The sequence below is a fragment of the Thamnophis sirtalis genome, unplaced genomic scaffold (assembly GCF_051295495.1).
Source record: "Thamnophis sirtalis isolate CommonGarterSnake01/CBP01778 unplaced genomic scaffold, rThaSir2_p1.2 scaffold_4, whole genome shotgun sequence".
Classification (NCBI taxonomy): domain Eukaryota; kingdom Metazoa; phylum Chordata; class Lepidosauria; order Squamata; family Natricidae; genus Thamnophis; species Thamnophis sirtalis.
In genome coordinates, this window is record NW_028261384.1 from 528491 (window position 1) to 553966 (window position 25476).

The 25476-nt window shown below is 48.6% G+C and overlaps 1 protein-coding gene and 1 long non-coding RNA gene across 2 annotated transcripts in view; one reads left to right on the forward strand and one right to left on the reverse strand.

Moving 5' to 3' along the window:
• ABCB8 (ATP binding cassette subfamily B member 8) overlaps positions 1–5219 on the forward strand; it is a 21263-nt gene extending 16044 nt beyond the window's left edge. The window contains 7 exon segments of the mRNA XM_087712275.1: positions 1–49; positions 805–899; positions 1775–1848; positions 1850–1909; positions 2287–2434; positions 3042–3292; positions 4886–5219. Coding sequence (XP_087568401.1) covers positions 1–49; positions 805–899; positions 1775–1848; positions 1850–1909; positions 2287–2434; positions 3042–3292; positions 4886–4963 — 755 coding nt within the window. The 3' untranslated portion in view covers positions 4964–5219.
• A 13239-nt stretch (positions 5220–18458) lies between these two features.
• Positions 18459–19880, reverse strand: LOC148045684 (uncharacterized). The gene is made up of 2 exons (XR_015696301.1): positions 19670–19880; positions 18459–18950 (listed from the first exon to the last, which is right to left on the reverse strand). It is a non-coding gene; the product is annotated as an uncharacterized LOC148045684 (long non-coding RNA).
• Positions 19881–25476: the final 5596 nt, after the last annotated feature.

A 25476-nucleotide genomic window follows, 5' to 3' on the forward strand; every position in this document is an offset into this window, starting at 1 on the left:
CCTGCAGCATGCTGAACGGGCATCTCGAGTTCCGGGATGTGACCTTCAGGTGAGACTCAGAACCGAAAGGCTCAGGGGTTGCGAGGGGAGATAAAAATGGATACGAAAAATATCTCAGGGGCCAGGGCTCCCAACTTTTGTGGCCAGCCGTAGAGGCAGGGAGAGAAAATGGTTCTGTACGAGTTTTCACTGCTGGCACAAATGGAGCTGTGTGTGTGAGTACCTGCCACTCGCACGAATGGAGATATACGTGAGTGCAAATGGAGCTGCTCGTGTGAGTGCCTGCCACTCAACGGAAGTGGAATTGCATGTACGGAGAACAGCCACTTGCTCAGACGCAGGAATACCGCCACTCACGCGAAAGGAGCTGCGAGCACGAGCCCCTCAGCTCCAGCGTGTGCGAACCGGTTGCGATCAGACCACGGCAGAGAAGGAGGGGAGAGGAGAAAGAAGGAAGATGGAAAGAATGGGAGGAAGACGGAAGTCTAACCTGTTCAAGCAGGAGACCCTGACAGAATGACAGAATGACAAAGTTGTAAGGGCTCTTGGAGATCATTTAGTCCAGCCCCCTGCTCAAGCAATCTATCAGAGCTGGAAGGGATCTCAGAAGTTCTTTTAGTCCAGGAGTTCCCCAACCTCTGGGACATGGATTGGTTTCCAGGCCCCAGACTATTTGGACAGAACCGGTCCTTGGTGTCAGAAAGATTTGGGATGGGGGTAAATGCTTTACCAAAAAGCAGGGTGGTGGGCCTCAGCTCTCACCCCTAGCCCTGGTGACCTCTCTTCCCTCCCCCCCCCTCTTAGTTATCCCACCCGGCCGGGCTACAAAGTCCTGGAGAACTTCAACCTTTCCATCCCCGCGAACAAGATGGTGGCCATCGTGGGGCAATCCGGCGGCGGTAAGGCTCCCTCCTTTGCCTAAGAAGGGGGGCTGGGATCCTCGGGGCGGGGGGCACTGGGTCTTTTGAATTTGGCGTAGTGGCAAAGGATACCTCTTTTTTTTTTTTTTTTTTAATAACCGGGTCCTCCAGCTCAGTCGTTCTGCAGTGTGTGGGTGTGTGTGGGTGTGTTTGTGTGTGTGTGTGGAGGAGGGATTCCAATCCCTTATCACAATTTCATTTGTATCCCTTTGTCCACTCCGTGTTAGCAATTGGCTGAATGGATACATCCTTTTCCTCTGCTCCTCCTCCTCCTCCTCCTTTCATCCCTCCATCTACCTATCATCTATCTTATCATTCTATCTATCAATCATCTACCTAGCTACCTACCTATTATCTGTCTTGTCTCTATCTAATCTCTCTCTCTAATCTATCTCATCTCTAACTATCACTTATTCTCTCTTCCCGCGTCTTTCCCTCCCTCCCTCTCTCTCACTCACTCTTTCCTTCCTCTTCCACTAATCAGATCCCCTCCCTCCACTCTTTCTCTTGCTTTCTCACATCTTCTGGTTCTCCTCCTCTTTCACATCAATCCACCCATCTATTTTCCACTCCTCTTCCTCTTCTTTTTCATCCCTCCACCCATCCATTTCTCCCTCCTCCTGCCCTTTCTCATTCAGCCCGCCAGAAAGACATTTTCCCCTCCCCCTCCTTTCTCATCCACCCACCCATTCATTTTCCCCTCTTCCTTCTCCTCCTCCTCCGCTTTCTCATCCACCCACCCATCCATTTTCCAATTTCCCTCCCCCCACCTCCATCTCCTCCCCCTCTTCCTCCAAAGACAGGGCCCTTCGGACCGTGTCCATCTTGTCTCTCTCTTTCTCTCTGTCCTTCAGGGAAGTCCACCGTGGCGGCTCTGTTGGAGCGCTTCTACGAACCCACCAAGGGGACCATCTTTCTGGACGGGCGGGGATATTTGCACCCTGGACGCTTCTTGGCTACGGGGAGAAGTCATCGGCTTCATTAACCAGGTACGAAGTCAGGAGGCCCGGAATAGGAAGGAAAAGCAACCGACTCGTACGGATGACGGTCGCAGCATCCCCAGGCTCACCTGACTGAAAATTCAGATACTCGGCCACCGACTTGTATCTACGACAGGTTGCAGCGTCCCGAGGTCAGGCGATCCCCCTTCGGCAAGGTTCCATCGGGCAAAGTCAAGGGGGAAGCCTGGTTCGCTTAACGACCGGCGCTCTCGTTGAACAAGTCCTGTGATTCACTTCAGGGACGTATGACTAGCTTTGCGGCTGCGGCGATTCACTTAACCGCCATGGCGAGAAAAGTCGTACAAAGGAATGTTTCGTTCACTGACCTTAACACACACATACACACACAGCTGTCTCTGTTTCAGGAGCCGGTGCTGTTCAGCACCACCATCATGGAGAACATCCGTTTCGGCAAGCCCTGCGCCTCAGATTCGGAGATTTACGCGGCTGCCCGGCTGGCCAACGCCGATGAGTTTATCCGCAGCTTTCCAGATGGATACAACACGACTGTGGGTGAGGGAAGCATCTGCCAGTTCAGGTGGCCTCCCTCCCTCCTTCCCTCCTTCATTCCTTCCTTCCTTCCTTCCTTTCTTTCCCCTCCTTCCTTCACTTTGCCGTCCTTTCTCTCTTTCCCTCCCTTCTTTTATCACTCTCTCCGACCCATTTCCTTTTCCTCTTCCCTCCCTCCTTCCCTCCCTTCCTCTCTCTGTCCATTCCTTCTCCCCTTTTCCTTGCTCCTTCCCATTTCCTTTCTTCCTTTCTCTCCTTCCTTCCCCTTTATCACTCTTTTCTTGCTTCACACCCATTTCCTCACTTCCTCCCTCCCTTTCTCCTCCCTCTATTTCCTTTCTTTCTCTTCCCTGTCCCTCTTTCTTCCTCCGTCTCTCCCTGCCTTCCTCCTTTCCTTTCCTCTCCTCTTTTTCATTTCCCCTTTTTCCTCTCTTCTCCCTTTTTTACCCGAACCATGCAGGTTGCTTTCTGCAGTTCAATTGTGGAATTCGGGTCCGTTGTACGCTCCCTCGCAAAACGTGGAACTTCCCATCCTGCGATGCCTCGGCCCATGCAAACACACACACACACTGTTCTCACGTCGGCCTCTCCCTCTTTTTCCCCTGCCCAGGCGAGCGTGGCGTGACTCTGTCGGCAGGACAGAAGCAACGGGTGGCCATCGCCCGGGCGCTGATCAAGAACCCCAAGGTCCTGATCCTGGACGAGGCCACCAGTGCTCTGGACGCCGAGTCAGAGCACGTGGTCCAGCAGGCCTTGAACCGAGCCGTGGCCGGCCGCACCGTGCTGGTCATCGCCCACCGGCTCAGCACCGTCAAGGAAGCCTCGATCATTGTGGTGCTATCCAAGGGCCGCGTGGCGGAGGTGAGTGCCGAGGCTGGGAACGTGCGCTCCGGAAGAAGCACCACAGCCAGTAATGGACTTTCAACAATTCATTTAGGGACCATTCAAAGTCACTACGGCACTGAAAAAAAGGACCCTTTTCCACACTTAATGACCATCGCGGTATCCCCGCAGTCACATGACCAATATCAGGGCGCTCGAAGGCTGAGTTGTGTTTAGGGTGGCCGCAGCGTCCCGGGGTTCAGATGGCTCCCTCACTTTTGCCATCTTCCAACAAGCGAAGTCAAAGGGGTGGAGCCCGATTCACTTCATGTGGGTGCCAAGTGAACAATTTCATGGCTTCGCTTCACAGTGGTGGGAAAGGTCGTAAAATGGGGCAAGATTCATTAGTGGAGGACCAGTGATCATTTTTCACACTGAACCAACGTTAAGAGTATCACTTTGGTCACTGATCTACATTCAGGCGTTTGTATCACCTGCTCGAACAGGAGACTCTTACGGAATCAGAGCATCCCAGAGTTGGAGGAGACCTCAGAGGTCCTCTAGTTCAACCCCAAGCAAGAGAATCTGTCGGCTGAGCCTTACTGGGTTCCAGTTCAAACTAGGATTAAGTCCTACTCTCCGTTCTACCTGAGTACTTTCTCGTTGGCCTCTTTCTTCCCAGATAAAACTGTGCTCTAGTGCAGCGATCCGAACCTTTCTGGTTTTGCGGTCCAGCGGGGGGTGGGTGGAGAGCGGGAATGCTTCCGTGTAAGCAACAGGTTTGCGCGTGAGCACCTGCACAATTGGGCACGGACAAATGGAGCTGTCAGGATTCCAAATAGCATCTGAAATAAAGTCCGAGGCAAAAGCTTCCTCAAAGTTCCAATTTATTAAAAGAGCACTGTTGGCACATCTGGGAAAACCCGAATCTTCCCGGTTTTCTCCACCCAGTTGAAAGTTCAAAATCATGCTCCACACCCACAAGTCCATCCCATGGTCCACTCTTCCCCTGCTACACTGGCAGCTTCCACCCATCCAGTTCCAGCCAGGTGCAGAAACAAGGATGACCTTGGCTTTCTAAGAAGAATGTTGTTATGGCTACATATCGCCGAACTCTGTACAAGCCCTCTTCCTATTTTCCCACAATAGAACATGAATAGTAGAAAGTGGGGCAGGCCTGAAGTCTAAAAAGAAAATGTGGCTTGCAGCCCTGACAGGAGCTTCCAAACAGGCCACAGCCCAGAAGTTGTGGGCCCTGTTCAAGTGTCTGTTTAGCGTACAGAAATGGAGCTTCCGGGCCATGGACCGATACCAATCCACACCCCGGGAGTTTTGGACCCCTGCTCTAGTGGCTGTTCAGCGCGAAAATGGAGCTTCCTGTGGCATCGGAGGCCCGTGTTTCCAAACGGCCCACGGCACAGGAGTTGGGGAGCTGTTTAACAGGACCCCAAGGCCGTTGGTGACACTGTCGGCTCCCCGTTCAGTGCAACCAAACAAGAGAAAATAAGTCTCGATCATCAGTGGTGGGAGGGTCCAATCCCCTTCAATTCTGGGCTTGTGACTCTGGGAATTTGCGAGTTCGCTTTCCAGATCCGGTTTCCCAAAACCCACTTTTTTTTTTCCTTTTTCCAGGCCGGGACCCATTCGGAGCTTTTACGAAAAGGCGGCATCTACGCGGAGCTTTTCCGCCGGCAAGCCAAGGACATCTGAAGGAGGAGGACGTGCCGGTTGGTTGGCTGGATTCGGAGCGACCCTCTCTATTTTGCCCCTCCCTGCCCTCTTTCACTTGGCCTCCAGCCGCACCCGAGCTGGTTGCTTGGGAAAGGCCCAGAGCCCGTTGCTCTGGGACGCTCTGTTGTCAGTTTTCAGGGAACACGGCTTTCCTCTTGCCCTGCGGGGAAGGAATCCGTGTGCAATTTGACACTTGAAGTTTTTTTTTTTCAAATACAGCCTTTTTGGGTTTGGACCGGTGGTGTGTCGCCTCTGCTTTACGTCTCTGTGTCTGTGTCTGTGTGTGAGTGTCAAAGTCATGCTTTTAAAGGAATGCTGGCTACAACAAGGCAGATGTATCGGTGGGCAGCAGAGTGTTGAAATTTTAAAGCTGGGGTGGCCGGACCTCCAATCTCTACCCACTGCATTCAGGAGGCTTCAAATCCTTTACACCAAGAGTGTCAAACTCAAGGGCCACTGGCCGCATCCCGCCCACAGCGTGCTTAAATTTGGCCTGCGGGGCCGGCCTGGAAATAGCAAACGACTGGCCCACGGTGCCTCTGGCAGCCAAAACAGGCTCCTGAAGCACTTTGCCAGGCAAAACGGGGCACGGAGGAGAACTACAATGCTGATCCGCCCCTCGAAGAAATCCAGTTTGACCCTCCTGCCTTATATAGATGGTCCTCGATTTACAACATTGGTGTAGTGACTGTTCAAAGTCCCAACGGCACTGAGAAGAAGAAGAAAAGGGACTTCGGACTGTGGTTCCCACTTACTGTTGCAGTGTCCCCACCGTCGCACGGTCCAAATGTGACTGCTTGGCAACGGACTCCTATCAGTGACGGTTGCAGTGATCTGGGGTCATGTGATTCCCTTTCGCGACCTTCTGGCAAGCCAAGCCCTTGAATCCTCCTAGTTGCTCTTCTCTTCTTTTTCCAAGGTCTCAACATCTCTTCTTTTTTTGGGTGTGTGGGGACCAAAACCGGATGCCGTATTCCAGGTGTGGCCTTAGGTGAAGAGCTGGCGGGAAATCCTGGCTAAAGACAGGCTTGTTACAAACCCTTGAGGAAAGCTCTTCAGGCCATCCAGGCCACACGTAGCGAGCTTCATGTCAGGCGGCCACGCAGAATCCTTGTTGACTGCTTTGGGGAAATCAAAGATATATTACATCCGTAAGCATGCATACCTCCCATCTATGAACTAGCCAGAAAAGAGAGAATTTGGCAAGACGTGACCAATCCACAATACAACCATGGTTTCAGAACAGGTGTTAAACCCCTCAGCTGGGAGCCAAGGTGGCGCAGTGGTTAAATGCAGCACTGCAGGCTACTGCTAGATCAGCAGGTCAGCGGTTCAAATCTCACCGGCTCAGGGTTGACTCAGCCTTCCATCCTTCCGAGGTGGGTAAAATGAGGACCCAGATTGTTGGGGGCGATATGCTGACTCTGTAAACCGCTTAGAGAGGCCTGAAAGGCCTATGAAGCGGTATATAAGTCTACTGCTATTGCTATTGCTATTTCTGATTCTCCACACTTTCCCAAAAGAACAGCTATTCCTCGACTTAACAATGGTTCCCTTTATTGACCATTCAAAGTTACTACGGCCCTGGAAAAAGTAATAATTGACTATCGTTTTCTACGCTCAGGACCATGGCGCCATCCCTGTGCCGTCTGATCAAAATTTAGACCCTTCGCATATGTATGACGGTCGCTGGGTCCGGGGGGATGGTGGTCACGTGAACCCCTTCTGCAACCTTCTGACCAACGGGGACACCACTGAGCTGACTCGCTGACCGACTGCAGTGATTCGTTTAACAAACAAAGCCTGCCAGGCAGTTAAGCAAGCCAGAGATGCACGGAATCCTTGTTTCCTTAGCCACAGAAACATCGGGCTCAATCGTGGTCATAAGTCGAGAGATACCTATGACCCCACACCCCGCCTTGGGTAGCACCTGGATGACAGGAGGGAACTCGGCTACTCCAAGGTCCCCTATTGGGAGCCGTTGAGTCCAGTCTTGTCTGGATGTGCAAGAACGGGGACTTCCTCTGACCTCCAGAGTCCATATGAGACCACAAAGGACCCTCAGAGGTGGGAGGGGGTCATCCAGTCATTGGTACCCCCTCCCACCTTTGAGCTCATGGTGCCAACCTTTGGGGAGGGGAGGAGGAAGGCGTCTACGCCAGTGATGGACGAGCCAAAAAAGGATGCCTGCATCTCGGCCACCACTCCCGTGGCCCTGCCCCGAATAGATCACAGCCTGGGAGGGTGTTGTGGACCCTGTTTTATAGGACTCAATCCAGAAGGGGCTGCTTTCCAAAACTGCCCCCCACCCCCTCCTGTTGGCCCAGAGAACCAGGTGCCCCTTCCTACCTTCCCCAGGTGGGCTGCTTTGGGGCTGGAAGGTCCCCCACTTCCAGGTGGAATCTTCCCCCCTTCTTGGCCCATAGAAGCCCCCGAATGACTTCCTGGTTGACCTGAAGGCCACCGTTGACCATCAGGGCATCTGGCGCTCCGCCAAGGTGGACCAACTTTGTCCCTGCCAAGGGAAAGGACAGCCAGACCAAAGATCCAAAAGAAAAAATGGCTGCAGGCCTGACACATCCTTGAACCCGTATCCGAATTGGATCTGTTTCGGAAGTGACTGATCGGGACACCGTCTTTGGTGATGGGGCTGTTCTTTTGGGAAGAGGTGGGGGCCCCCGGGCTGATAACCAACTGGGAAAGAGGCTCGTTCTGGAAAGGAGCAACAAAAGAGATTTGGAAGGGATCTTGGAGGTCAACCAGTCTAACCCCCTGCCCAAGCAGGAGACCCTTGCAGAATCACAGAGTTGGAAAGAACCTTGGAGATCATCTAGTCCAACCCCCTGCTCCAGCAGGAGACCTGCCACCATTTCAGACAAATTGGGCTGTCCAGTCTCTCCTTGAAAACCTCCAGGGACAGAATCAACCGCGCAGCAATGCCATTCCACTCTTCTCGCCATTGAGGACTTTCTTAAATTTACTTTGGGTCTACCCTTGATCGTCCCCCACCTGGTCCTTCTTATTGCGTCACATCTGGAAAGGGGAGTGATGTGGCCTGTCAGCCTCCCGCCCCTCCAGCAGCTGAATCAGAGGAGGAGGAGGAGAGGGTGTGGGAGTCAGGGTCAGCATCAGGGCAACCTGGGACCTCCAAGGGGGGAGAGGGAATGGAGCTGGCAGTGCAAGAGAGAGACAGAGGCGGAACCTGGGCCATCCATCAGCCCTCAGATGGAGAGTCAACAGCCCCCAGGCCTGGAGGTGGCTGATGAGGAAGACGGGAATCGGGGGAATCGGGTGCGAAAGAGGCAGGCGTGTCGAAACAACGGTCTGCCTTTTGATGGACTGGGATGGGCAGATCAAGGAAATGCTTTGTTTTCCTGAGAACTGATCAATCTGTCAAAACTCTTCACCTCTGAAAGTTTGCAGGGGCTCCAACACCGGGGAATTCCAAGAAGAGACTGGAGAGCCGTTTGTCTGGAATGGTAAAGGGTCTCCTGTGTAAGCAGGGGGTTGGACTAGATGACCTCCAAGGTCCCTTCCAACTCTGTGATTTTGTTAACCTGAAATGATCAGGGTCTCTTGCTTGACCAGGGGGTCGGACTAGATCACTTCCAAAGTCCCAACTCTATGATTCTGTAAGGATCTTCTGCTTGAACAGGGGGTCAGAGTAGATGACCTCCAAGGCCAATCCAACTCTGATTCTGCAATTCTGTAAGGATCTCCTGCTCAAGCCGAGGGTTGGACTAGAGGACCTCCGGGATCCCTTCCAAACTCTTCCATATTCTGATTCTGCCAATAGGGTGGGAAGCTTCTCATAAGAGAGAAATTCTCCTGCTCCCAAGAGGCAATTTGCCAAGTTGGGGTTTGGATTTGTGTCCCAGTGAGCCCTCTCCCATCCAACAGGATGTCACGTCACAAATTTGTGACGGTCAGTAAAAGAATAACCGAGGGCACAACGCAGCTGTGATGTGTGTAACAACCACCGGCAACGAATGGTGGCACATGACTTGCATGCCACTTATAAGAAAGTTACAAGTCGGAGGGAGAGTTTGCCAAGACACGTAGATATAAAAGCTTTGGTTCCCTCTCGCTTCGTCCTCCACTTATGACGGTGAGTCACCAGGGCCCAGAGAAAAGGGAGGTAGGACCGTTTCCCACGCTCCCCAAAATTCCGATGCTTCTCAAGTGACTCGTATTTATGACGGGTCGCAGCATCCCGGGGTGTGTGTCCGTCACACGGTCGCCTTCTGAGAGTTGATGGGGAAGTCGGATCCACTTAACAACCGTGTTATTAAGTAAGCAACCCTATCGATTCATTTAACAACAAGAAAGGTCTTTAAAAAAGGCCAAACTCACTTAAGGTATCTCTTGCTTAAAAGCAGGGATTTGGAGCTCAGTGATGGCCGTAAGTTGAGGACTATCTATTATTTTAAAAAGCATGAAGTTTCTTAATCATAAAGAGATAAAATTTGGGTCTTGGCTCCTTGAGCTGCCAGATCCTTTGCCTGCCATCCTTCAATATCCAAAGTTCTTTGAACCGCCTCTCAGGTCTGGCTTTGATTGGCATCTATCAGTCAATCAGAATAGGGTTGGAACTTGGAAGGGACCTTGGAGGTCATCTGTAAGGAAGTTTCTCCTTCACTCCAGGTCGCTTTTCTCTTTGGTGAGTTCCCAGCCATGGTTTCTCATCCTGCCTTCAGGTACTTTGGAAAATAAATGGAAACCCCCCCCCTTCTTTGGGGCAGCCCCTCAAATACTGGAAAGCTGCTATCCAGTCCCTGCCCCCCCCCCGGTCCTCCTTTTCTGAAGAGGCCAAACCCAAATCCCACAACTGTCCATGTTTTGGTCTCCAGGTCTTCAATCATCTTAGCTGCTCTTTGCCCTTTCTCAAAGTCTCAACATCCTATTTGTAACGTGGTCACCCATCCACCCATCCTTTCCTCCCTCCCTCCCTCCCTCCTTCCCTACACACACACACACACACACAAACACACATGTGTGCAAGACAGATTCAAGGAAGGACTGAAGACAGTGCTTATCTATCTATCTATCTATCTATCTATCTATCTATCTATCTATCTATCTATCTATCTATCATCTATCTATCTATCTATCTATCTATCTATCTATCTATCTATCTATCTATCATCTACTTAATCTCTCTCTCACTGCTCTCTCTGTCTCTCTCTCTTTCCTGTCTGCCTGGCTATCTATATTTATCTATCAATCCATTTATTTGTCTGTCCATCGGTCCACCCACCCACCCATCATATCGATCAATCGGTCAGTCTGTCTATAATCCATCCACCATCTACCTTTATTTCATCATTTTCCTATCCCCCAGGTGCCCTCCCCAGTGTTTACAAAGGGAAGCAGGAGGGATTCCAGGAGGGGTTGAAGACCCCCAACTCCATAGATTTATTTATTCAATTGGTGGGTTGATTGAGTCAACGTAGGGGCCACTCGGCCAGAAACCGCAGCTTCCTTCATGCTCCTCTCTCCTTCGAAACTCTTTTCTGTCTGGTGCTTTCGGTCCTCCTCGGGGCAGCCCACCCCCCCGATTTGCCTATGGGACCGGAGGGGAGGTGTTTTGGGGCCCCGGCTGCGTCCGTCCTTCAAGCCGTCTTCTTTTTGACGGGAGGGCAGTTGGGTTTCCCTTTGGTGCAGGGCGGGACCTGCTTGTTCATGCCTTCCTTGGATTTATCCACACCAAGCTTCTTTTTCTGTTGATGGTTTCTGTGGGGGGCAGAGAGATCCAGTTGGGACTGTCGGTCACTCCCAAGCCCCCCAAGCTGCCCTCCCCCACCTCAAGACCCTCCCCGCCTCCCCACTCATATCTCCCCACCACCTCAAGGGACACCCACTGCCCCCCCCCCACGTCCTCCTCGCTCACCCACAAACCCAGTTCTCCCCAGCTACCCCCCTATCTACTGTCCCCAGATCCCTTCCATTGCTCCCCATACCTGTCCCCCATCTTAAGGTTTGCCCATGCTCTCAGATTATCCCCCTACCCTCCCCACCTCCCAAATGTTTCCCACCCCCTTACTCAGCCCAAGGAGAACCCCTAGTGGTCCCTTCCACTCCCTCCCACTGCTCCCCCCCCATAACTGCTCCACCACCCTGAGCACATGGGAAGGAAACATAAAACCAAGGATCGCTCTCCATATCAAACCGAGTCTCTGCACCACGTTTTCTTTTAGTCTACCCCCCCCCCCCTCCTAGAGGTTGCTTCCTTCTTCGGCGTAAACTGCCTCTCTCCTTTCTCACAGCACGTCTGAAGTTCCTGCTTCTGATTTATTCTTGTGTTCTTCATTACCCTTCTAATGGCTTTCGTACCTAGGGCAGGAGTAGAACTCGCTCCCTCTGCCACCTCCAAAAGCCAACAGGAGTGTCTCAAGGGCCACAGAGCCGGAGCAGTGATTTCAAGGGTTGCTCTGGCCCTCCAAATACTTACCCCAGGTTCAGTTGGCCATAGGGAGCATTTCCCTGGTTCCTGGAACCGGATGAATTGTTGTTATTCATCCCCAGTATGATTCCCACAGTCACTACCACCGCCACCACGACGATTATGCCCACAATCCACTTCCAGCTTGCCATAGCTCCTGCTGGCCCAGGAACAGGTGTTGTGTAGTTGTGCGAGAGACCCTGCTCGTTCCTGCTTTTTAACTCCTGCCTCTAGGCACACCTGGCTCGGGGGAATCGGGCGGGAAAGAGGCAGGCGTATTGAAACAACGATCTCTCTTTTGATAGCCTGGGATGGGGGGGGGGGGATCAAGGAAACGATTCGTTTGTTTTCCTGAGAACTGATGAATCCACTGAACTTTTTACCTCTAGAAGTTGGCAAGTGCTCCAACACCGGGGGATTCCAAGAAGAGACTGGAGAGCCGTTTGTCTGGAATGCTAAAGGGTCTCTCGCTTGCTCAGTGGGTTGGACTAGATGACCTCCCAGGTCCCACCCAACTCTGTCATTCTGTAAGGGTCTCCTCCTTGGATGGCCTAGATCAGGGGTCACCAATCTTTTGGACCTCAGGGACCACTAAATTCATAATTTTAAATCCTGCAGACCACTAAGAGGATCTGCCTAATGACTGGTTGGGTGGGCATGTGATTGGGTGGGCATGACCAACTTGAAATCACTCATGTCGAGGGGCGCCTCGTCGGCTTCTACTCACCCCTCCCCTCCCAGCCCCTCCTTGCCTGCCCACCAAAGCTCCTTAGGGCCCCAGAAGGAAGCAGTTGCTGGAGCTAAGCAGCCACCAGGAGAAAGAGTTGGCAAAACAGCTCAGTTCAAACTGGATCTGACCGAGGAGGAGGCTCAGCAGAAGCACCTCACTGAGGACTAGGAGCATAGGCTTTCCAAGCAGAGGGAAGACCTACAGAGGTGCAAGGCCAGGTACTGGTGCCTGGAGGCTCAGTGGGATGAGCTGGTCAGCTACTTCCAGGCCATGATGCAGTCCCACTGGAACGAGGCCCTCCCACTCTTTGCCACCAGCAGTGCTTCCCTCCAGCCTTCACCTAAAGCCCCTCACCAGGAGCCCAAACCAGACCCCAAGTTGGAATTTCTGCCCCCCTCCGACCCCCACAAAAAGACCCCAAAGGGGGAGACTCTCTGCAGCAACACAAGCATCCATTGCACGTATCCCTCCCAGGGGGCGTAGTTTGAGGACCCCTGATTGAGCACAATATAAAAAATGCAAATAATTTAACTGCGAACCACTAAAATTTCCTCACGGACCACCAGTTGGTGACCGCTGGTCTGGATGACCTCCAAGATCCCTTCCAACAGTCTCCATCCACATCTTTTTTTGTAATGTTCTTATCCAATTTTTTGTTGAATAACAGGTAAGCGTGCCAACCAAATACCAGATCGTGTCCCTCAATGTTCAATATTCTATCATTGGTTAAATGAATCCAATCACTAATTACAGATAATGCCACTGCATCATAATATAGTTTTAAATTAGGTAGTTTCAGTCCTCCTCTCTCACGTACATCTTGCATTATTTTCATCTTTACCCTCGGCTTCTTTCCTGCCCACACAAATTTGTTGATACCCTTCTGCCATTCTAAAAGGTTCGCATCTTTTTTAAGTATAGGTAACATTTGGAAAAGAAATAAAAATTTTGGTAAAATGTTCATTTTCACTGCCGCTATCCTGCCCAGCAAAGATAAGTGCAATTTCTCCCATTTTTTCATCTCTGTCTGTATGCTATGCCAAAGTGGTTCATAATTATGCTTATATAACTTCCCATTTGAAGTTAAAATGTTAACTCCAAGATATTTGACTTTTTTAACTACCTCACATCCTAGCATCACTCCTAATTCTTCCTTTTGTTTAATATTCATATTTATAGCTAATGTTTTGGTTTTTCCTAAGTTTATTTTAAAGCCAGACACTTGACCATATTGATTAATCGTATTCATTAAAACCATACTGGATTCCTGCGATTGTTCCAATATTATAACCAAATCATCCGCAAAAGCGCGGACTCTATATTCTTGCTGCCTAATCTTGATCCCTTTTAAACCATCCAAGCCCCGTATTTTATTCAACAATACTTCCAAAGTTATAATAAACAATAATGGGGACAAAGGACAACCCTGTCTTGTACCTTTTCCAATTTGAATAGAGTCTGTTAAACTTCCATTGACTATGATTTGTGCTGTTTGCTGTTGGTATATTGCTTTAATTGACTGTAAAAAATTATCTCCTATCTGCATTTTTTGCAATATCTTCAGCAGAAATTGCCAGTTAACTCGATCAAAGGCCTTCTCAGCATCCAAAAATATAAACGCAGCAGGGATCTGGTTGTTCTTTCCCAAATATTCTAATGCATTAATAATTAATCTGACATTACTTTTCATCTGTCTCCCTTGTATAAAACCTGTTTGGTCCGTATGTATCAATTGTTGAATGACCAACATTAACCTATTTGCTAATATTTTAGTAAAAATTTTATAATCTACATTCAGTAATGAAATGGGTCTATAATTTTTGGGTTGAGTAGTATCTTGATCTTCTTTGGGTATCAAAGATATAAACGCTGTCTTCCAAGATGGAGGGACTTTACCTTCCGTTTGAATCATATTAAATAATTCTCTAAGAGGTTCTACCATTTCTAACTGTAAGTTTTTATAGTAAACCGCTGTCAAGCCATCTGTACCTGGTGCTTTCCCTGGCTTTAATTGCTTAATTACCTGCAGGATTTCCCCCGAGGTTATTGGTTGATTCAATTTTTGCCTGTGTTCTTCTCTAACTGAAGGTATTTTCTCCTTGTCTAAATATTTGTCTATGTCTAAACCATTAATTTTATCCCCTTTATACAGTTCTGTAAAAAATTCCCAGAAAGCCTTTTGAATCTCTTCCTGTTGGAACACCTCCTTCCCTCTGTAAATCAGTTTAGATATATTTCGAGTTTTCCTTTTTTTCCTAATCTGATAAGCTAACCATCTGCCAGGTTTGTTTGCATTACAAAAAGTATTGTGTTTTGCATATAATAAATTAGTAGCTACCTGGTCAGAGATCAACATGTCAAATTGAGATTTTAATATGTTAATAGTTTCCTTAACCTTTGTATCATCTGGTTTCCTTGTTAACTCCAGCTCTTTTCTCTTAATTTCCTCTTCCAGTTCTGTTCGTTTTAACCCTTGCTTATTTCTATGTGTTTTATTTATATTCATCAAAACTCCTCTCATATACGCTTTGCTTGCATCCCATACAAATTCCATAGATGTACCCTTATTCATATTCAAAACAAAATATTCAGATAGTAATTTTTTACAATCATTAATATAGTTTTCATATCTAAATAAATTTTCATTCAGTCTCCAAAACCTTCTTGCCTGCACTACCCTTCCCAACTCCATCCAAACTGGGTTATGGTCCGAAAGGACTCTAGCTGCAATCTTTGTTTTCTTGACCCTAGAAAGCAAATCATTAGTGGTTAGAATAAAATCAATCCTTGAAAGGGATTGATGCCTGTCCGAGAAGAAAGTGAAGTCATATTCCTCTGCATTTCTTTCTCGCCAGATATCTCTCAATTCAAAATCATCCATAATGTCAAAGAAGGATTTGGGTAACTTTGCTCGCATCTTGGTATTTAGGCGGGAAGTCTTCTTATCTCTCTTAGTGTCTATCACTCCATTCCAGTCACCCAATAGTATACAGGAACTATAGTCCCACTGTACTAATTTAGCATGAAGATTTCTATAGAATCTATCTTGCTGTTGATTGGGTGCATAAATTCCCAAAAGTAATGTCTTTTTCCCTTCTAAGATTAAGTCTAAAGCAATATATCTTCCGAAGGGATCTGCTTCTATTAATTCAGCTTTCATATCTTTTCTTAAGTATACAACTATACCATTCTTCTTTTCCATAGCAGAAGCTGCAAAATGTTGACCAAGTTTTGAGTTGATCAAATATTTTTGATCAGTTGACTTGATATGAGTTTCTTGCAAACAAATTACATCGTTCTTAAACTGTTTAAGATAATGAAATATTCTCTTCCTCTTCTGTGGAGAGTTCAGTCCGTTGACATTCCATGTTAAAATCTTAGTTGTCATCTTTGGTTGGTTGAAGCATTTTTAGAGCTTCCTGCACGGCCTGTTTAACCTTAGGTTTAGCTCCTCCCACTGCTTCCAGATTTGTTGTTGTAGTTCCTTGATCGATGGCCGATGATTGTTGATACTGTTGCTTCTTAGCTTGTTTCTCCATACGTCTAGTAGTCATGCGGCTAGGTCTTGGTTCCATAGCACCTTGCACTTCTAGAGAAGAGAGATGCTCCATCTTGTCTGGTGGTTGTGTAGTTTGCTGTCTATCCTGTCCTTCTTGTGGTCTTTCTCTAGATCCAGATGGTGCAGGGTGTCCGGCCTTCAATATATTATAATAAAAATCTCGGGCTTTCCATACAGAGTTGAGGCGGTACCTTTGCTTATCAAATGTAAATATGATGCCGAATGGTGCATCCCATCTATACTGTATCTGACGGTTTCTGAGTTCTTCGACCAAAAAAGCGTAGTCTCTTCTGGCTCTTAACATTTGAGGTGGTATCTCTTTCAAAACAGCCAGGTCTTGACCGCCAATTTGAAGCTTAGTGTTATAAAACGCTTGCAGTACCATATTTCTGAACTCTCTTGTAGTAAAATATATAACGATGTCTCGAGGAAGCTGCTTCTGCTTTGCCAGCCAGGAGTTAACGCGGTAAGCTTTGTCAATTTGCCAGCCTTGGTTGGTCCCTGGTCTTCCCATCAGGCGGTCAAAAGCTTCCGATAGGATCTGTTTCAGGTTCTCCTGTTTCTCCTCACGCAGCCCCCTTACTCTTAATGCGAGCTCCATTTGTCGGTACTGTATCATAATAATTTCTTTTTCAGCATTTTCCACTTTTTGTTCCACCACCTCTGTTTTCAATGTCAAGTTAGCATTGGCATCATTAAGAACCTCTAGAGTATCTTCCACTCCAGAAATATGTTCTGTTAATACAGTTACAAGACTCAGCATGTCGTCTCTAATTTTATCAACCTTAGCCTCAAATTTCTCATACAACTCCTGTTTAAGTCCTTTTATTTCACTTTTAATTTCACTTTTAATTTCTTCTTTCATTTCTTTTATTTCCTCTTTTCTCTCCTCTCTATTATCTCTAAATTTATCTTCCATTTTAATTGTCTGTGCATTAAGAGCCTCGCTTAGATTACTCAGAAAAAATTCTTTCGTTAACACATCCCCAGCAGGGGGCGTAGGAGGCGGAGGCTGCAGCTTTGTGCCAGGCACTGAGGATGTGCCCCTGGAAGTAGAGGGTGACGACTTCAAGTTAATATTTGGTTTTGAGGCCATTTCAAAATTTGTCTGCCTGCAGTTAATAAAACTCTATCGCCTAAATATGCAGCTTTAAGTAAAGAGGCTTTTATTTTGAAGTTTAAGGCTTGGCAAAACTTTCAGTGAGTAAACATTGTAACAAGACCGTTCAACAGATTCATCACCATTTAACTTCCAAATAAGCAAAGTTAATGAAGGAGTAAAAATTCTTCTATTGTGAAACCAAAACATTTGATAAGCTATCTCTTTTGTTTTGAATTCTTTTGAAGTCTTGTGAGAATTAGCAGAAAGTGTTCGTTATTACCGGAGAAACCAGCCTGCTCGGCGCCATTTTAAAAGCCTCTGAGTAAATAATTTTTCGGAGGAGAAAAAGAGAAGAAGCTAAAATGTTGATAAGCAATTATTGTCCTCGCAGTAAACGGATTCAGCTCGTGATAAGATTAAATCAAACAAAACTTAGAGCAGAGTGGGAGATACCTACTTTGTCCTGCACAAGGCAGTTTGAAGTTCCCAGCACGGACAGCCGTTCTGCCTTGGGCTAGCCCCCCTTTCCTTGCAAGCACAAAAGCTGCAAAAATCGAAGAGCATTTGCCAGCAAAACAGTTTCTTCTTTCCCTCTTGCCTGAAGGATAAGAAAACCTGATAAGACGTCAGATGGAAGATCCTCTAAACAGGTACGTAGCCAGGAATTCGGAGGCAGCTGATTTTTTGCTGCCCCCACCAGTAAGCTCCTCCCAGGAAGTACCCACATCTTTTTTTGTAATGTGGTCACCTATCCACCCATCATCTACCTACCTACCTATTCCCAGGTGTCCTCCCCACAACACACAAAAGCAAGAGGGATTCCGGGAGGGACTGAAGAGATTCATCTGTCTGTCCATCCGCCCGCCCGTCCAATCTATCCCCTATCTCCCCATCCATCATGTGTCTGCGTACAGTCAAGCTATTCTCCAAAGCACCTGAAGGCTGGACAAGAAGCAATGGGTGGAAGCTAATCAAGGAGAGAAGCAACTTAGAACTAAGGATAAATTTTCTGAGTTAGAACAATTAATCAGTGGAACAGAAGTTGCCTCCAGAGGTTGTGAATGCCCCACCACTGGAAGTCTTTAAGAAGATGTTGGATAGCCATTTGTCTAGAATGGTATAGTTTCCTGCCTAAGAAGGGGGGGGGGTTGGACTAGATGACCACCAAGATCCCTTCCAACTCTTGTTAGCCTATCATATCATCTAGATCCATCTATCTATCCATCCAATCTCCCCATCCATCGACTTTGGCTATCATCCATCCCTCCATCTATGTAATCTATCCATCCCTATCTACCCATCCATCATGTCTTGTTATATCTAAATCCGTCTATCCACCCAATTTATCCATCTCCCCATCCATATTCCATCATCTACGCATCCACCCATCCATCCTCCCCATCCTTCCTCTGTGTCTATCCTCCATCCATCCATCATCTATCCATCCATCGTATCTAATCTATCCTGTCAATCGATCCCTATCTCTCCAGCCACCATGTGTCTCCTATATCATCTACATCCATCCATCCATCCGTCCACCATATCTATCCCCTAATCCATCATCTATGCGTCTGTCTATCATCCCTCCCACCCACCCTAGAAGCCCTCTTAGCCCCCATTGATGCCCAAAAGCAAGAGGGATTCCAGGAGGGGTCGAAGGCCCCCAACTCCATAGATTTATTTATTTAATCGGTGAGTTGATTGAGTCAATGTAGGGGCCACTCGGCCAGAAACCGCAGCCTCCTTCGAAACTGTTTTTTGTCTGATGCTTTCCGTCCTCTTCGGGGCAGCCCACCCCCCCGATTTGCCTATGGGATGTTTTGGGCCCCCCGGCCGTGTCTGTCCTTCAAGCCGTCTTTTTTTTGACGTGAGCCCTGTTGTGTTTGCCCCTTATGATCCGGACTTTGACGCTGGACCGGTCTTGCTTGTGCCGGCCTTCCACTAGGACGGCCATTTGCTACTGGACGTTGTGCCTCTCCTTGGGGTTTACCCTTCTGACTGCCTTGCCCGGATTGAATCTTCCTTTTCGGTTGCTCGAATTGTGGGGGTATTTTGGCATGCTTAACGGCGCCTCCGGTATTAACTGTGAGCAACACTCCGACATCTTCATTAGAGTCAGCATCCAGCTGGGTCCTGTGGGGGGGCAGAGAGAGCCAGTTGGGGCTGCCGGTCACTCCCAAGCCCCCCCAGCTGCCCTCCCCCACCTCAAGACCCTCCCCACCTCCCCACTCATATCTCCCCACCACCTCAAGGGACACCCACTGCCCCCCCACGTGCTCCTCTCTCACCCACAAACTCAGTTCTCCCCAGCTACCCCCCTATCCACTGTCCCCAGATCCCTTCCATTGCTCCCCATACCTGCCCCCCATCCTAAGGTTTGCCCATGCTCTCAGATTACCCCCCCTACCCTCCCCACCTCCCAAATGTCTCCCACCCCCTTACTCAGCCCAAGGAGAACCCCTAGTGGTCCCTCCCCCTCCCTCCCACTGCTCCCCCTCCCCATAACTGCTCCACCACCCTGAGCACATGGGAAGGAAACATAAAGCCAAGGATCGCTCTCCATATCAAACCGAGTCTCTGCACCACGTTTTCTTTTAGTCTACCTCCCCCCCCCCCCCAGAGGTTGCTTCCTTCTTCGGCGTAAACTGCCTCTCTCCTTTCTCACAGCACGTCTGAAGTTCCTGCTTCTGATTTATTCTTGTGTTCTTCATTATCCTTCTAATGGCTTTCGTACCTAGGGCAGGACTAGAACTCGCTCCCTCTGCCACCTCCAAAAGCCAACAGCAGTGTCTCAAGGGCCACAGAGCCGGAGCAGTGATTTCAAGGGTTGCTCTGGCCCTCCAAATACTTACCTCGGGTTCAGTTGGCCATAGGGAGCATCTCCCTGGTTCCTGAACGGGATGAATCGTTGCTGTTCAACCCCCATAGGATTCCCACAGTCAGCACCACCGCCAGCACGACGATTATGCCCCGAATCCACTTCCAGATTGCCATAGCTCCTGCTGGCCCAGGAACAGGGGTTGTGTAGTTGTGCGAGAGACCCTGCTCGTTCCCGCTTTTCAACTCCTGCCTCTAGGCACACCTGGCTCGGGGGAATCGGGCGGGAAAGAGGCAGGCGTGTTGAAACAACGATCTCTCTTTTGATGGCCTGGGATGGGGGGGGGGGGATCAAGGAAACGATCCGTTTGTTTTCCTGAGAACTGATGAATCCACTGAACTTTTTACCTCTAGAAGTTGGCAAGTGCTCCAACACCGGGGAATTCCAAGAAGAGACTGGAGAGCCGTTTGTCTTGAATGCTAAAGGGTCTCTCGCTTGCTCAGTGGGTTGGACTAGATGACCTCCCAGGTCCCACCCAACTCTGTCATTCTGTAAGGGTCTCCTCCTTGGATGGCCTAGATCAGGGGTCACCAATCCTTTGGACCTCAGGGACCACTAAATTCATAATTTGAAATCCTGCAGACCACTAAGAGGATCTGCCTAATGACTGGTTGGGTGGGCATGTGATTGGGTGGGCATGACCAACTTGAAATCACTCATGTCGAGGGGCGCCTCGTCGGCTTCTACTCACCCCTCCCCTCCCAGCCCCTCCTTGCCTGCCCACCAAAGCTCCTTAGGGCCCCAGAAGGAAGCAGTTGCTGGAACTAAGCAGCCACCAGGAGAAAGAGTTGGCAAAACAGCTCAGTTCAAACTGGATCTGACCGAGGAGGAGGCTCAGCAGAAGCACCTCACTGAGGACTAGGAGCATAGGCTTTCCAAGCAGAGGGAAGACCTACAGAGGTGCAAGGCCAGGTACTGGTGCCTGGAGGCTCAGTGGGATGAGCTGGTCAGCTACTTACAGGCCATGATGCAGTCCCACTGGAACGAGGCCCTCCCACTCTTTGCCACCAGCAGTGCTTCCCTCCAGCCTTCACCTAAAGCCCCTCACCAGGAGCCCAAACCAGACCCCAAGTTGGAATTTCTGCCCCCTCCGACCTGCACAAAAAGACCCCCAAGGGGTCTGCAGCAACACAAGCGTCCATTGCACGTATCCCTCCCAGGGGGCGTAGTTTGAGGACCCCTGATTTAGTGCAATGTAAAAAATGCAAATAATTTAACTGCGAACCACTAAAATTTCCTCACGGACCACCAGTTGGTGACTGCTGGTCTAGATGACCTCCAAGATCCCTTCCAACAATTTCCATCCACATCTTTTTTTGTAATGTGGTCACCTATCCACCCATCATCTACCTATTCCCGAGTGTCCTCCCCACAACACACAAAAGCAAGAGGGATTCCAGGAGGGACTGAAGAGATTCATCCGTCTGTCCATCAAATCTATCCCATCTCCCCATCCATCCTGTGTCTGCGTGTATCATCTAGATCCATCAATCAATCAATCCATCCATCCATCCATCCATCCATCCATCCATCCATCCATCCATCCATCCATCCATCTCTCCTATCTATCTATCCCTACCTCTACATCCATCACATCTGTTTCTTATATCTACATCCATCTATCTGGATGGGTGTGAACAAGCTTGCACTCAATCCCGACAAGACCGAGTGGCTTGTGTTTTTCCCTCCCAAAGATTGGCCTTGTATTCCAACTCTCAGGCTGGGGGGTGAAATTATACGCCCCTCAGACAGAGTTCGCAACTTGGGAGTCCTCCTGGACCCACAGCTGACTTTAGAACATCACCTGTCAGCTGTGACCAGGGGGGCGTTTGCCCAGGTTCGCCTGGTGCACCAATTGCGACCCTACCGGAACTGGGAGGCTCTCAGAACAGTCACTCACGCCCTCATGACCTCAAGACTGGACTACATGGGGCAGCCCTTGAAGAGCATTTGGAGACTTCAGCTTATCCAGAATGCAGCCGCGCGAGCGATTGTGGGTGCACCTTGGTACACCCACGTTACACCTATCCTCCGCGAGCTGCACTGGCTGCCCATTGGGCTCCGGACACACTTCAAGGTGCTAGTCATTACTTTTAAAGCCCTGCATGGTATCAAACCTGGGTACTTGAGAGACCGCCTCCTGCCAATCAAGAGCCAAGGTGGCGCAGTGGTTAAATGCAGCACTGCAGGCTACTGCTAGATCAGCAGTTCAGCGGTTCAAATCTCACCGGCTCAGGCCTTCCATCCTTCCGAGGTGGGTAAAATGAGGACCCAGATTGTTGGGGGCAATATGCTGACTCTCTGTAAACCGCTTAGAGAGGCCTGAAAGGCCTATGAAGCGGTATATAAGTCTACTGCTATTGCTATTGCTATATTGCCTCCTGCCAATCACCTCCCTACGACCAATTAGTTCCCACAGATTAGGCCTCCTCCGGATTCCATCAACTAGCCAATGTCGACTGTCAACCCCCCGGGGGAGGGCCTTTTCTGTGGCTGCTCCGGCCCTCTGGAACAATCTCCCCGTGCAGATTCAGACCCTCACCACCCTCCAGGCTTTCCGCAAAGCCGTCAAGACCTGGCTGTTCCGGCAGGCCTGGGGCTGTCGAGTTCCCAGCCCCACTTGAGTCCCTCTGGGAATAGGGCAGCATACAAGTATAATAAATACAATACAATAAATGCAATATATCTGTTCTGACTGAGGCTTCCCAAGAGCTTGACGGAAACTCCCTGTTGTCCCAACAAAAACCCCTCTTATTAATTTCCTGTGAATTCCGCTCCTTCACTTCCAGCAAAGTCTTTCCCTTCTAAGATTAAGTCTAAAGCAATATATCTTCCGAAGGGATCTGCTTCTATTAATTCAGCTTTCATGTCTTTTCTTAAGTATACAACTATACCATTCTTCTTTTCCATAGCAGAAGCTACAAAATGTTGACCAAGTTTTGAGTTGATCAAATATTTTTGATCAGTTGACTTGATATGAGTTTCTTGCAAACAAATTACATCGTTCTTAAACTGTTTGAGATAATGAAATATTTTCTTCCTCTTCTGTGGAGAGTTCAGTCCGTTGACATTCCATGTTAAAATCTTAGTTGTCATCTTTGGTTGGTTGAAGCATTTTTAGAGCTTCCTGCACGGCCTGTTTAACCTTAGGTCTAGCTCCTCCCATTGCTTCCAGATTTGTTGTTGTAGATCCTTGATCGATGGCCGATGGTTGTTGATGCTGTTGCTTTTTAGCTTGTTTCTCCATACGTCTAGTAGTCATGCGGCTAGGTCTTGGTTCCATAGCACCTTGCACTTCTAGAGAAGAGAGATGCTCCATCTTGTCTGGTGGTTGTGTAGTTTGCTGTCTATCCTGTCCTTCTTGTGGTCTTTCTCTAGGTCCAGATGGTGCAGGGTGTCCGGCCTTCAATATATTATAATAAAAATCTCGGGCTTTCCATACAGTGTTGAGGCGGTATCTTTGCTTATCAAATGTAAATATGATGCCAAATGGTGCATCCCATCTATACTGTATCTGACGATTTCTGAGTTCTTCGACCAAAAAAGCGTAGTCTCTTCTGGCTCTTAACATTTGAGGTGGTATCTCTTTCAAAACAGCCAGGTCTTGACCGCCAATTTGAGGCTTAGTGTTATAAGATGCTTGCAGTACCATATTTCTAAACTCTCTTGTAGTGAAATATATAACGATGTCTCGAGGAAGCTGCTTCTGCTTTGCCAGCCAGGAGTTAACGCGGTAAGCTTTGTCAATTCGCCAGTCTTGATTGGTCCCTGGTCTTCCCATCAGGCGATCAAAAGCTTCCGATAGGGTCTGTTTCAGGTTCTCCTGTTTCTCCTCACGCAGCCCCCTTACTCTTAATGCGAACTCCATTTGTCGGTACTGTATCATAATAATTTCTTTTTCAGCATTTTCCACTTTTTGTTCCACCACCTCTGTTTTCAATGTCAAGTTAGCATTGGCATCATTAAGAACCTCTAGAGTATCTTCCACTCCAGAAATATGTTCTGTTAATACAGTTACAAGACTCAGCATGTCGTCTCTAATTTTATCAACCTTAGCCTCAAATTTCTCATACAGCTCCTGTTTAAGTCCTTTTATTTCACTTTTAATTTCTTCTTTCATTTCTTTTATTTCCTCTTTTCTCTCCTCTCTATTATCTCTAAATTTATCTTCCATTTTAATTGTCTGTGCATTAAGAGCCTCGCTTAGATTACTCAAGAAAAATTCTTTCGTTAACACATCCCCAGCAGGGGGCGTAGGAAGCGGAGGCTGCAGCTTTGTGCCAGGCACTGAGGATGTGCCCCTGGAAGTAGAGGGTGACGACTTCAAGTTAATATTTGGTTTTGAGGCCATTTCAAAATTTATCTGCCTGCAGTTAATAAAACCCTATTGCCTAAATATACAGCTTTAAATAAAGAGGCTTTTATTTTGAAGTTTAAGGCTTGGCAAAACTTTCAGTGAGTAAACATTGTAACCAGACCATTCAGCAGATTCATCACCATTTAACTTCCAAATAAGCAAGGTTAATGAAGGAGTAAAATTCTTCTGTTGTGAAACCAAAACAAGTGATAAGCAATCTCTTTTGTTTTGAATTCTTGTGAGGATTAGCAGAAAGTGTTCGTTATTACCGGAGAAACCAGCCTGCTCGGCGCCATTTTAGAAGCCTCTGAGTAAATAATTTTTCGGAGGAGAAAAAGAAAAGAAGCTAAAATGTTGATAAGCAATTATTGTCCACAGTAAACGGATCCAGCTCGTGATAGGAATAAATCAAACAAAACTTTGAGCAGAGTGGGAGAGACCTACTTTGTCCTGCACAAGGCAGTTTGAAGTTCCCAGCACGGACAGCCGTTCTGCCTTGGGCTAGCCCCCCTTTCCTTGCAAGCACAAAAGCTGCAAAAATCGAAGAGCATTTGCCAGCAAAACAGTTTCTTCTTTCCTTCTTGCCTGAAGGATAAGAAAACCTGATAAGACGTCAGATGGAAGATCCTCTAAACAGGTACGTAGCCAGGAATTCGGAGGCAGCTGATTTTTTGCTGCCTCCACCAGTAGGCTCCTCCCAGGAAGTCGTCCAGCAAAGTCTTTCAAGGGAGGATTTACGGTCACAGACCTTCTCTGGCTTGGAGAGCTGAGATCTGCAGAACTTGGCAAGGAGCCTTGGAGAGTCAGGAACCAATGAAGCAAACTAATGGTCTCCTGCAAACTCCACTCCCCTTTTGCTCCTTTTATTCCCTCGGGGAGGGGCCATTCATCATCCACTTGTGGCCTTACTCCAGTGGCGGGTTCCGGACCCTGTCGCAACCTGTATGCTGCGCACGGGGCTGGGTGTCCTAGTCGGGAATGGGTGCTGTGCACACATGTGCATGCCACCGCCCTGCGACGCTCAGCTGCTTGGTGGAGGTCATGCAGGCGCCGTCTGATGTTTGCAATTGGCTGGTCGCGTTATAAACAGCTATGGAAATGTGGGTGGGCGTGTGGACCAAACGAGCCACCATACCAGTTTGGTGGCTGCTCCTCCTGACTACTACAGGTCTAGCCGTACCGGGCCGTACCGCCTGGAACCCACCACTGTCTTATTCCCAAGTCAACGTCTGTTCCCTTCGCCTGGGAACTCTGCATGCGCACACTGGGAACAGGCTCCAGCTGTTCGTCTGCCTCACTGGTGTCTGACTCTGAAAGCAGCTGATAACTGACCTACGGCTCTGGCCCCCTCTCTGCCCTCCGACGCAGAGCCCTCCTCAGAGCCTTCCCCAGACTCCAGGACTGGCCCTTCTTCCTCCCTAACC